The following is a 12,250-nucleotide window of genomic DNA, read 5'->3' as shown; positions in this document are numbered from 1 at the left end:
TTGTGTGATAGTTGGGATTTAACATGTCCCATCCTATATTCGAATTCAGACCACCTCCCAAACTAATCATCATCTTGTTAAATGGCATTGCCTTTCATTTAATTCTTAGACCAAAGAGCCAGGAGTCTTCTTTGATCTTTTCTTTCACACAGTCCTTCAGTTCTGGTTTTAGAACTTTAACTTGCATCTGACTACATCTCCTCCATTGCTACCCCTTTAATAACTTTGGATCCATTGCCCACCCCCAGGATATTCCTCCCTCGGTAGTCAGAGAAGTCTTCCAAAAAATATATATAGATCATGTCACTCCCCCACTCAATGTGCTCTGTCAGGTAGGAGTCTCTTACCTTCAAATAATATAACTTCTTATGTTCTCTTCCAAGGAAAAATAAGTTTCATATTCTAAAATTTTATATATTTACATAAATTATTTCCTTTTAAAAATGAAATCATGCTGCATATACCATTTTTTAAAATATTTATATTTATTTTTTAGTTGTAGTTGGAACAATACCTTTATTTTTTAAAGGTATTGGTGCTGAGGATCGAACCCAGGGCCTCACACATGCTAGACGAGCGCTCTACCACTGAGCCATAACCAGAGCCCCTATATATCATTTTTTTATTTAGTGTATCATTGAGCTCTTTCAGTGTTACCACCTTTCTGTTTTGGGGGGTGGGAGGTGTACCAGGGATTGAACCCAGAGGTGCTTTACCACTGAGCTACATCCCCAGACTTTTTTATTTATAATTTTGAGACAGGGTCTTGCTGAAGCTGGCCTCAAACTTGTGACCCTTTCTTAGCCTCCTAAGTTACTGGGATTACAGGCATGTGCCACCACATCCAGCACTACCTTCCTTTTTTAACTACCACATTCTTTCTAGCATGTTGATAAACTTATTTTATTTATCCATTCCCCTAATGATGGACACTTAGGTTGTTCCCAGGTGGCATATAATACTGTATTATTCAGCATATAGTATTAGAGAGGACTCTAAAACCAGAGTACTTACTAGTTGTGCTACTTATTAGCTGGGTGGCATTGTACAAACCACTAAATTTGCATTGGTCTCATTTTGCTCATCTGTAAAATGGTGATAATTATAGTATCCACTTCATAGGGTTTTTTAATAATTATATTATAAATCTCCTATTTATTTCCTTATTATTTTTCAAAAATGTCTTGACAATTCTTGCATGTATTTATCAAAATATTCCCTATATCATATCAAATTTCACACAAAAAATATGCTTGTATTTAATTGCAGTTCTGTGCATTTGCTGAGTTTATTCATAAATGTTTTATCTTTTTCTTGCAATTATTAATGAAATTTTTTTCTCATTAGAGGGCCTGGGACCTATTTATAATGTATATTTTAATATTTTTAAAAGACACTTTTAAGAAATACCTTTTATTTATTTTTGTTTTTATTTTTTATTTTTTGGTACCAGGTTGGAATCCAGGCCCTGCATATTCTAGGGAATTGCTCTGTCTCTGAGCTACATCCCAGTGATTTTGAGACAGTCTTGCTAAGTTTCCCAGGTTGGCCTTGAAATGTGCCACTGCACCCTGCCCATTTGCTGATATTCTAAGGTTTTTATACTAGTATTCCATATTGGAGACTGGTCAATAAAGGCCTTTATTGTACTACCTTTGTCAGGCTTTGGTACCAGTATATGTTAGGTCTGTACTTAGAAACTCATCCCATGAAATATCCAATGTCCAAGAGATGAGTGTTGGGGAAAAAGAAAGGTTGATTCAGTGGCCAAAGAATGAAGAGGGAACTTTGCTCACAAATCAGTTTCTTCTCTTCAAGGGGTGAGCGGTTATAGTATAGGAAAAATAAGGGAGAGGGACAGGCTAATAAAGGTGAGGAAAATTCTTTTCTTTTCTCAGAATAGCTGGAGATCTTCAGGAACTCAGGTGTCATCTCTTTACTCATTTCATGGTCTGGCATTTCCAGTCATGGTGACTGGTAAGAGTCGTCAGCCTTGAAGTAGGTTAAGAGAGAGACTGGACAAGTCTAGGTCAAGTTAACCCTACATTATAGCTCTGGATAAAACATGTCTCAGATGGTCACATGTCCATATGCAGAACTGAATAGAATCTGACCCAAAGGTTAGGGCAGCAAAGGAGACGCGTGCAACATGAAGACAGATGCCGAGCATTTTCATCCTGTTCCAGTCACCGTGAAACCTCTGAGGACCCAAGTGAAGAGTCACTGTTTTCAGCAAATGGCCTTCACATTCATTCCTAAAGGGTAACCTTGGCAACCATTATCATCATAACCCCAGTCAGAGTGGGGGGGGGGAAGCTATTGGGAGACTAATAATTTATTGCCCAACCTTGTGACCTCTGAAATTGGTGATTTTTAAATCAACTAAGAGCAACTAAAGTTAGAGGGTCTATTTAGGTTTATCCCTGATGACATGTAGAATTTAGAGGCTTCCTTCTTTATGTTTGGAATCCTTCTACAGTTCTTTTTTTCGGGAAGGGAACTAGGTTTGATGATAGAAATTGAACCCAGGGACTCCTGTGTGTTAAGCTTGACTGAGCTACACCCCAGCCCTCCAACTCCCAGTTCTACATCCTTTCCCAAACCAGCACCAAAGCCCAGCTTCCTTGATAGTGTCCTGACTTTTCTTGCTCCTGGTCTGTGACTTCCCATGTAGTGCTTCTGTGGCATTTTGGGGCTGTTTCTCCAAGGGGCCTCACTCCCCAGGGGCAGGTTGGTTCTGGTAAATTGGAAACTTTCATTTGGGCAGACAAATCATCCTGGTAAATAGTTATTCCCACTATCTTTTCTCCCTCAGCTACCATCTGCTGTTTTCAGTCTTTCAGCATTTTCTTTATAACCAGCTAAAGTTACTTAGTTTCAGTCCAAAGATGAAATTTTTCTTGGCCAGTTTGAATATGGTTGCATCAGCTGTGTTTTAAGAATTTTGGCTGTAGGTTTTTCATTTTGTTTAACATAGTATAATGGAGGTAGTTAGGGCAAGATGTTCATTTTCTATTCTTTAAAAAAGGAGGGTAAAGAATGCTCTTTTTTGTGGTCCTATCTCTTAAAAAAAAAAAAAAAAAAAGCCTCGACCATGCACTTGGCAGACTTGCTGCCTTCTCTGTGGCAGGAAAGCCAAGCCAAGGCTGGAGAAAGAAATGATTAAGGATTTTGAGGTTCTGAGGGTTTAGAGTTACACAGCTAAACTGTGAGCTTTAGAGATTGTATCCAGCTTATTTTCACTGGCCAATTAGTACACCTCATCAAGAGCCAGACTAGTGGGTTCAGATCCTCAGTTTGAGAAAATGTGTTTTTCTTTGCCTTTTCTTTCTCTTCCTCTTCTTTCTACTCTTCTCTCTTCTTCCTTTCTCCCTCCCTCTTTCTCCCTTTCTTTGCTCTTCTTTCTTCATTTCTCTAAAGCCTCAGGAAATTAAATGCAAGGATTCATGCTTTCAGTCTTAAAATGGAAAATGAGAAATCCTCAAATGTCAGGAAATTCCAAAGATAAGGTTCCTACAGCAACATTAACTTAGTTATGTATGCTTTATGGCATACCTTTAATAACTTTGGCAGAAAAGCCTTAGGCCAATATTTAACAAGAAAAGTTATTTAAAGATTTCTAAGTATAAGCAACATCCAGAATTCACATGCATCTACATACTCAAAATATTTCAACTTAAGATCTGAGGATGTGGCTCAGTGAAGAATACCCACCTAGTATGCGCAAGGCTGTGAGTTCAATCCCCAGCAACACACACACAAAATTAAATTTTAAAATGTTGCATTTTAGTTTAATTTGATCATATGACAATGTTTGGATTTTTATGAAACCAAATAACTACGTTGGCCAAGATTTCAACTTATCAACTGATTGCTTTGGCTATGGATTCAGCCTTTTCTTGGAGCTTTAATGTAAGACTTCAGAACTTTTTGAGGATATGGGTTTTTTGGGTCATGTGTTCTGCAAGTCATATTTTGCAGTATTGATCCCATCATTCACCTTCCGTAGGACCGAGTTTTCCCCATAGCTCCCTGGCTGGGCAGCAGTGCTCGGCTATCATTGGTTTAACAGTTAAAGGTAACTTACCAGCCTCACTGCAGTCTCTCTCTGTCATTATGAGCCTGTCTCTATCAACATGGATGTCAGTCCATGAGATAACTGAATTACCATGGCTGAAATCCAAACGTTTAAAATCTTCAAAGGAGCAAATTGTTTATTTGAGGTTCAAATAAAAAGTTACTCTGAAAGCTGAGAAACTTGATTTAGTAAAATCATTTATTTAAATAGTAGTTGCATTGGAAAACACAGACCATGATTGCCATTATGTATTATAAGAATAGTTGTCATGTGTACTTCTCGTTGGAGGGTGGACACAATGGTGGACAGAAATGGTTTTTTCTTATAACATTTCTACTTTGGATCCAAGGTAGAGAAAAGCAGAAACTCAACTTTAATGATCATGGGAATAAGTAGAGGGAAACACTGGAAACAGAATGTAAACTAAGAGCCTCCTACTGGGAACCACCTGGTGGGATGAATGGCCTTCTGGGAGGTCAGTTGGGCCCTGGGGAAGAGCTTGAGATTCTGGCAGCTTAAGTGGGCTCTGCCCTAGCAGAATGGTTTGAAGTGGTGGCTAGGCCGTAGGCTATCCAAGCTTACTTGAGCCATTACTAAAAAGAATTCTGAGGGAAGTTTGCTCCAAAAATTTGACTAACTCAAGACCATAGCTGCTTTTTTTTTTTTTAAACCCAAAGTAGAGATAAATTAAAAGTGATAAATGTGCCCTTAAAGCCAGCTTTTAAAATATTCATTCACTTATTCAGCTAACAGATATTTTCTGTGAACCTGTTTAGTGTTAGACATGGAAACATGGTAATGAACAAGATAGATAAAGACCCTGTTCTCGTGGAACTTATAGACTAGTAATAATTAGAAGTATACAACTAGTTATGTATAACCATCCTCAGGCCTCTGGTGAGGTGCCACGGGAATTATGACAGATGGATGTGCAGTTTGAGTGAACAAATAGTTGGAAGCCCTGCAGCACAAAGCCTTGGGTGTGTTAGAGGAACTAAAGGGTGTGAGATGAGGCCTGGAGATCTCCTGGAGCCAGCTTTGGAAGAGCCTTGTAGACAGGGGAAGGATTGGGACCTGTTACCTAAGGGCAGTGGGAATCACTGAAGGGTTTTAAGAGAATTAGAAAGAATTAGATTTACATCTTTAAGACATCTTCCTGGCTACAGCTTGGAGACTCGAGGGGCTGCCAAGTCAGAGGTAGGGGAAGAGCTTGTGGTCACCTTGTAATGTCACTGCAGTAGGATTGAGAGAAGTGGGTGGGTTCCAGGGATGCTTTGGAGGTAGAACTCTGGTTAATGCGTGAGATGTGGGTGGTGAGAGAGAGGGAGGTTTAGACTATGCCTTCCAGGTTGAGGCCTAAATATTTTGGTGGCCTTCCTGAGATGCAGCTCTGGAAGAGGAGGAGGTTCTCATCTGCAAAAGCAGATTCCCATCTGAGTTCCATTTTGAACTTTTAATTTTGTGGTTCTTGCCCATTCTTCAGTCAGCATTTCATTTTCAAAACTATGGAAAAGTCATCAGTAACATTGAAAATACTACTCAAAATCACAGTATTTGTCATTGATTGTTAAAATTTGGATATTACATAGGTTATAACTGCCTTTAGCAGAGTTCATTGGAGGTGGGTGTGGTAGTACACACCTGTAATCCCAACTGCCTGGGAGGCTGAAGCAAGAAGATCATAAGTTAGAGACTGGCTTGGGCAATGAAGCAATTCCTATCTCAAAAAAGAAAACAGAAAAAAAAAAAAATAGGTCATTCTAGCTCCTCTAAAACTGGAGTATCAACTACCAAATGATCATAGGAGGGCCTGGGAGGCCAACAGGCTGAGAAGTTACACCCTCCCAGGCTGCAGGCATCCCCACTCGGGGATTTCTTGCCTTTGCCTTATAAGCTTTGAGCATGCTGTGACCCGCAGAAGGAACTTATTAAAAATGTGGGTGGCATGGGGAATGAATGTCGAAAATGTTCAAACTAAAAAGAAGCCAATTTGAATGTGGTTATCATTCATTAGCCTTTGGAAATTTCCTTTCTCTCAAAGTTAATAAAGATGCTAAAACTTTTTTCTAATTTAAAAATATTTTTAGAGAATTAGCTAAGTGGTTGAATGATTGATTGGCTTAAACATGTTTCTCCTCTTCAGGGAGCTACTCACCTACCTGGACCTCAAAAGGTGAAGATAGAATTCCTTGAAGGCATTTGTGTAGATTATAGAAATAATGCTTTAGAAGAACTAACTTCCCAAAGCCTTTGCTTGCACACGTTGTTACCAACACATCATGATAACAGGATTACAGGCATGAGCCACCATGCCCAGTTCGAGGTGGATTTTCTAATGCTATTTGGATTGTTCTTGTCTTTTATATGTCAGGAATCAAATGCAAAATATGCCTGAACTCTTATATTAGCATCTTGTTCTTAGAAATGTGGAAAGATCATAGAAAACATTAAAGTAAGCCAGGCACAGTGGTACACACCTATGATCCTGCTATTAAGGGACTGAGACAGAAGGAGCACAAGTTCAAGGCCAACCTACTCAACTTAGTGAGACCCTGTTTCAAAATAAAATTAAAAAAAAAATTGAAAAGACTGAGAATGTACCTCAGAAGTACATGCCTCTAGGTTCAATCCCTAGTACCACACACACACACACACACACACATACACATATACACATATACATACGCACATACACGCACAGTTTCTAAATGGTTGCTCAGTTTCCATATATATGTCTTTAGTAACAGTGACACACAGTCGCATCCATGATGGCCACTTTGAGCAGCACTACCCCACATTCTAGAAAAGGTGTGAGGCCCAAGGGGAATATGGCAGCAAGCAGTGTCATGTAAAGAGAGACTGAGAAAGTAGTTGGGTTCTATTAGAAGCTTGCTGGTTATCTTGGGGAGCAGTTTCATAAATGGGATATCTACAGGGATGGATGGAGGGTAAAGGAAAGAAGGCAACTAAGGGTCATTTAGAATGCAAAGTCTTAGCAACTCTTCCCTCTACTTAGCTCCACCCTCACCTGCCCAGTTGAAAAATTTTGTTGAGAAAGGTTAGAAATTATAGAACTGCAATGGTTACTGCATCAAATGACAGATTCTCAGTATAGGGTAAGGGTAGTGGATAAGGAAAATTTTAATTATGCACACACTCCCCAGAGGTTGGAAGGAGGCTGATGATCTCCACCCAGATCTGTCGTCTTGTTGCACATCACTCGCCACACCTGTTGCCCACAGTTCAGCTCTATGACAACTATTTCCTTGAAAGCACCAAACTTCCTGTAGCCTCAGAGCCTTCCCACCCACCATAGTCCTGCAGCCTTCCCCCACTGAGGCCTATCATCCTTGAGGTCTCAGTGACATTATCCCAAGGCCTTCTCTGATGTATCCCTAAATCCAGTCCTCCTAATGCTCTCATTTATAGCAGACTTTGCTTTCCCGTCATTGAACTTAACACAGTTTACACTGTATTTATTTGTGCATGCACTGATTCAATGTTTTTCTCCCTAGAAGGTAAGCTGTATGAGGCAGGGACAGTGACTGTTTTATTCACCCCTTATTTATTGACTCCTGAGCACAGTGCCTCCACACAGTACATGTCAGGGTAGAACGGTTGCTACATAATTAATAGCTAACGTTTGTTGAGTGCTCATTAAGTGCCAAGGACAGTGATGAACACTTTATAAACATCTCTCTCTCTCTGTCTCTCAATAGTTCTATGAGATAATTACTATCAAATGAGGACACTGAATTTATCTGACTTAAGTAGTTCACCTAGGATTAAAGGGCCTGTGAGGAAGCCATGTTCAGGTTTATTTTAAAATCCAAGCCAGGGGCTGGGGATGTGGCTTAAGCGGTAGCGCGCTCGCCTGGCATGCGTGCGGCCCGGGTTCAATCCTCAACACCACATACAAAGATGTTGTGTCCGCCAAAAACTAAAATAAATAAATAAATAAATAAATAAATAAATAAATAAATCCAAGCCACCAGAAAAACATCTTCCCTAGGGGCTAGAAGAAAATTGAGAGTGCAGATGAACAAGCAAAGCCACTATGAATATTTAGGTAGTCAGCTACAAGTATTTATCATGAAACATGTGCAGAACTCTGCTGGACACTGTGAATAAAATAAAAAGAGCTGGGTTTCTGAGCCACAGAAGGGTTGTGACAAAATGGACTATGTAAGAAGAAGAGGAAAATTCAAGTCTGGAAAAGTAAAAGAGCAGAGAGGTCACTAGCTATCTCTCAGTCCTGAGGTGGCACCTCTGTATTTCACTTCTATCTTTTTATTTTATGTGGATATGTTTATTTGCAACATGGGAAAAATATTTGTATTATGTATATATATATGTGTGTGTGTGTATAAATATATATATATATATATATATATTTTTTTTTTTTACTATTTTTCACTTAGCATAATAGCATAAATATTCTTGCAAGCAAAAGCCACCAAGTCAAGGCTAGCTTGGGGGATGTGCCCTGCTCAAAGTGGGTGGACAGCATGTTCACCTAAAATTTCATGCAGAAAGGACCAGGTGTGTTCTGGTCCTTCCTGAATGAAATTCTCAGTATTTCCGCTTGGGGGTGGTTCTGTCAGGGAGGGGACATTATGGTTACTTTGGAGACTAGTGGGAGAGAGAAGAAAAAGGTGGGAGGTATTGTGGATCCTAAGATGCCTGAAGTTTTTCATGCTACATAATATGACCTTTCCTAAATATTCAAAGTTATAAAAATCATCAGTGCTTTATGGTAGAAAGCTATGTATGTGCCAGGTCACAAATGAGAGCCAGTCCCTTTGATCAGCTCTCTGAGGGGCAAGACAGGATGCCTCAGTGGGCCCTTGGGTTTCATACTGACTATTGCCACTTAGGTTAGAAGAAAGAGCCAGTGCCTAGGCCTCTGGTCTACTCTGAACTCACCCTCACTGCTTCTCTGTTAATTGAAGTAATGTATGGTCCGTAAACACTAGAAAATTCAAGTCCGGGAAAGTAAAAGAGCAGAGAGGTCACTAGCCATCCCTCAGTCCTAAGGTGGCACCTCTGTATTTCACTTCTGTCTTTTCTTTTTATTGTATGTGGATATGTTTATTTGCAACCTGGGGAAAATATATGTGTGTATAATATGTGTATGTATATGTATATATACGCATACATGTATATATATTTTTTTCTGTTTTCACTTAGCATAATAGCATAAATATTCTTGCAAGCAAAAGCCACCTTTCTTATTTGTGGATATTCACTTTTGTAAAAACAGTTGATTTCAATAATAGAAAGCTTTCTAAGAACAAATTTAGAAAGGGGGTGTATATTCTCTGAAGAAGCCTATATTGATTCAAGTTCTTGGTTTTTCCCTCCCATTTGCACAATTCAGAAAGTCCTATGAGTTCGAAGACTTACTGCAGTCTTCCTGCGAGAACAACAGGGTGGACTGGTATGCACAGACTAAGTTGGGGCTCACACGCACTTTATCAGAGGAGAACGTCTATGAAGACATTCTAGGTAAGAGACCAAATGTCTGTGAGTCTGAATGTAAAAAAGAGGGAGAGGAAATGGGGATGCTGCTTGAAACACACACGTGCACACACAAAGACAGAGTTGTAGTCAAATGAATGAGAGAGCAGGTAGACAGGAGGGGTGAGTGGGCCTCAGTGAGATAAGTGAGAACAGGAGGCTTGAAGGGAGAAGAAGGGCTGGTCATGAACCGCACAGGAGGCAGGGTGTGGACCAAAAAACAGAAGGCCTGGAGTCACCGTCTGGAATGAAATCTTGGCTCTGCCCCTTGTTAGCTGTGTGATATTGAACTGGTCATACCGTAATTTCTCTGAACTTGAGCTCCCTTGTCTCAATAGTGAGGGTGATAATGGCTCCCTTGCAGGTTATTTAAGGACTGGAGAGAATGTAAAAGACCTGGCTCCTTACAGATGCTCCCTAAATTGTAAGGATGACTGAATGAAAGAAAACACTGAAGACCAGCATGCTTTTTCAGACACTCAGGAGTATGGCACTAACAGGGCATCAGAGTACAGACTAAATGAATGTGTTGTTGGAGAGTAACTTTGGCCTAGCCCCAAAGACTTCTCTTAGATTCCAAAGTGAGGCTCATATTCAAAGTTTGTTTGGGGAGTTCAGTAATCTTCTATAAGATCACAGTTTCAGTGTGGTGTGAGCTCAGACTGGTATCTGCTTACCGTGGGAGAGGAAGCGAGCTGGGAAGAGGGAGAAACCCATAGGTGAGTGTATGTGAGAGGCAGGTGGGGCAGATGCCCACAGACTTGCATGCATGGAGTCTCCAGTATCAGAAAATACCATGTGAGGAGAGGCGGGGCATGCACTCAGTCAGCTGAGCTGTGTAGGCGGGGTTTTCTAAAGCAGCAAGCTTCCCAAATCGAAGGAGGGTATGAACTCTGGACTTCTGCAGCGGATGCCTGAGAGGTTGCTTTCAGTTATAGGGAACAAGGACACCAACTGAACAACAAAGGGAGGTCATGGACTCCCATGACCAGAATTGGCGTTTTTCCTCCTCCATTTCTTACCTCCCAGAGAAGCTCCATTCTCAGCGGACTTCCCATCATCCTCAGGATTAGGGCTAACAGCTCCTTGGAGTTCATACCTTCCCCTGGGAAGGAGTACCTATGTCTTGCAAGTCTTTGCAAAAATCCCAAGGTTCACTCTGGCCAGACCAGCTTTGCTCCCTTGTTCACTTTGGAGTCTGGGAATGCCATGTGGTGTTTGCCTTGGGCTGGGATGCGAACCCTGACCTGAACTCATCACTGAGGCAGCAGTCTGAGGCCCCTAGAGTGCTGAAGTCCTGAAACTGGGAGTTGAATTAATCTTACATGGCTATAAGGGAGGGGACAGGTTGTTACCCTAGTGATAATCAGGGTCTGTCACTGAGAGAAAGGGTGATGGGCAGCAAAACAACAGACATCCCACCAGGGCTAGCGCAGGAGAGGCCAAGATGTTAGCCTCAGTGTTCTGAGGAGGAAAACTTCCCAGGTTCCTGACCCATTGCCTTTGACCACAGATCCACCAATGAAGGAAAACCCTTATGAAGACATCGAATTACATGGCCGCTGCCTGGGCAAGAAATGTGTCTTGACCTTTCCTGGTTCTCCCACCTCTTCCATACCTGATACTCCCACCAAGGTATGAGCCCTGGGGGAGTGGTGGCAGGAGAGGGGTCCCAGGTACCATGTCCCTGAACACTCTGGAGTTCAGGCCATCCTCACAACCAGGCATCTGGTTCTGTCTGTCACAACCTGGATCTGTCTATCCACTGTCTGACTGGCCTTCCTGCCTCTCATTTTCCTGGACCCCCACTGCTTGACAGAATCTCTGAAAATACCGCTGAGCTTCTAGCTCAGAACTCTCCTCAAACTTTTTACATAAAAAATCGTCCATTTGGGCTGGGGATGTGGCTCAAGCAGCAGCGTGCTCGCCTGGCATGCGTGTGGCCCGGGTTCGATCCTCAGCACCACATACAAACAAAGATGTTGTGTCCGCCAAAAACTAAAAAATAAATATTAAAAAAAAAAATGGTCCATCCGTGTGTTACAGCTGTTCAGAAGAAGGCACTGAACAAACTCTGACACACAAGACTGAAATGCAGGGTGAAGAACAGTATATTTTTAGTATTCTACCATTTGTGGGGGTTTTGAAATGAAAGTATATACAAGCATGGGAGCTCACCTGTGTTCATGGATGTAGAAGAATTTCTCTGTGAAGGATCTTAGCATGGATAGACCTTAAGCAGGTACCTTGGTGGAACTGTCAGTGCCTGACTTCCTATAGGCCACAAGACTGGCTTTCTTTTTACAGAGTATGCTTTTTTTTTTTAATTAATTTATTCATTTTATAGTAGAATGTATTTTGACACATTGTATACAAATGGAGCACACCTTCTCATTCCTCTGGCTGTACTGGTTCAGAGTCACTCCAGTAGTATAATCATACATGTATATAGGATAATAATGTCTGTCTCTTTCTACCATCCTTCCCATCCCTACAACCCAACCCCTCCCCTTACTCCCCTCTACATAAACCAAAGTTCCTTCATTCTTCCCTATCCCCCCACCCCACTATGGATCAGCATCTGCTTATCAGAGGAAACATTCGGGTTTTGGTTTTGGGGGATTGGCTCATTTCACTTAGCATGATATTCTC

General features: G+C 41.1%; 1 protein-coding gene across 12 annotated transcripts in view; it reads left to right on the top strand.

Annotated features, from left to right (window-relative positions):
• Dennd2a (DENN domain containing 2A) overlaps positions 1-12,250 on the top strand; it is a 93,153-nt gene that overhangs the window by 36,081 nt on the left and 44,822 nt on the right. For 10 of the 12 annotated variants that reach the window (XR_013435452.1, XM_078040652.1, XM_078040655.1 and 7 more), the window contains 3 exons: positions 6,222-6,251; positions 9,459-9,586; positions 11,112-11,233. Coding sequence is in view for 11 of the 12 variants with exons in the window: in XM_078040652.1 (XP_077896778.1) it covers positions 6,222-6,251; positions 9,459-9,586; positions 11,112-11,233 (280 nt within the window). In the remaining variant the exon portion in view is untranslated. The remainder of the gene's footprint in view (positions 1-6,221; positions 6,252-9,458; positions 9,587-11,111; positions 11,234-12,250) is intronic. The other 2 variants (XM_078040650.1, XM_078040657.1) reach the window with 1 other exon arrangement.

Source organism: Ictidomys tridecemlineatus, chromosome 2 (assembly GCF_052094955.1).
Source record: "Ictidomys tridecemlineatus isolate mIctTri1 chromosome 2, mIctTri1.hap1, whole genome shotgun sequence".
In the NCBI taxonomy this organism is placed as follows: Eukaryota; Metazoa; Chordata; class Mammalia; order Rodentia; family Sciuridae; genus Ictidomys; species Ictidomys tridecemlineatus.
Note: the sequence above shows the minus strand (reverse complement) of the source record. Positions and strands in the feature narration are given on the sequence as shown.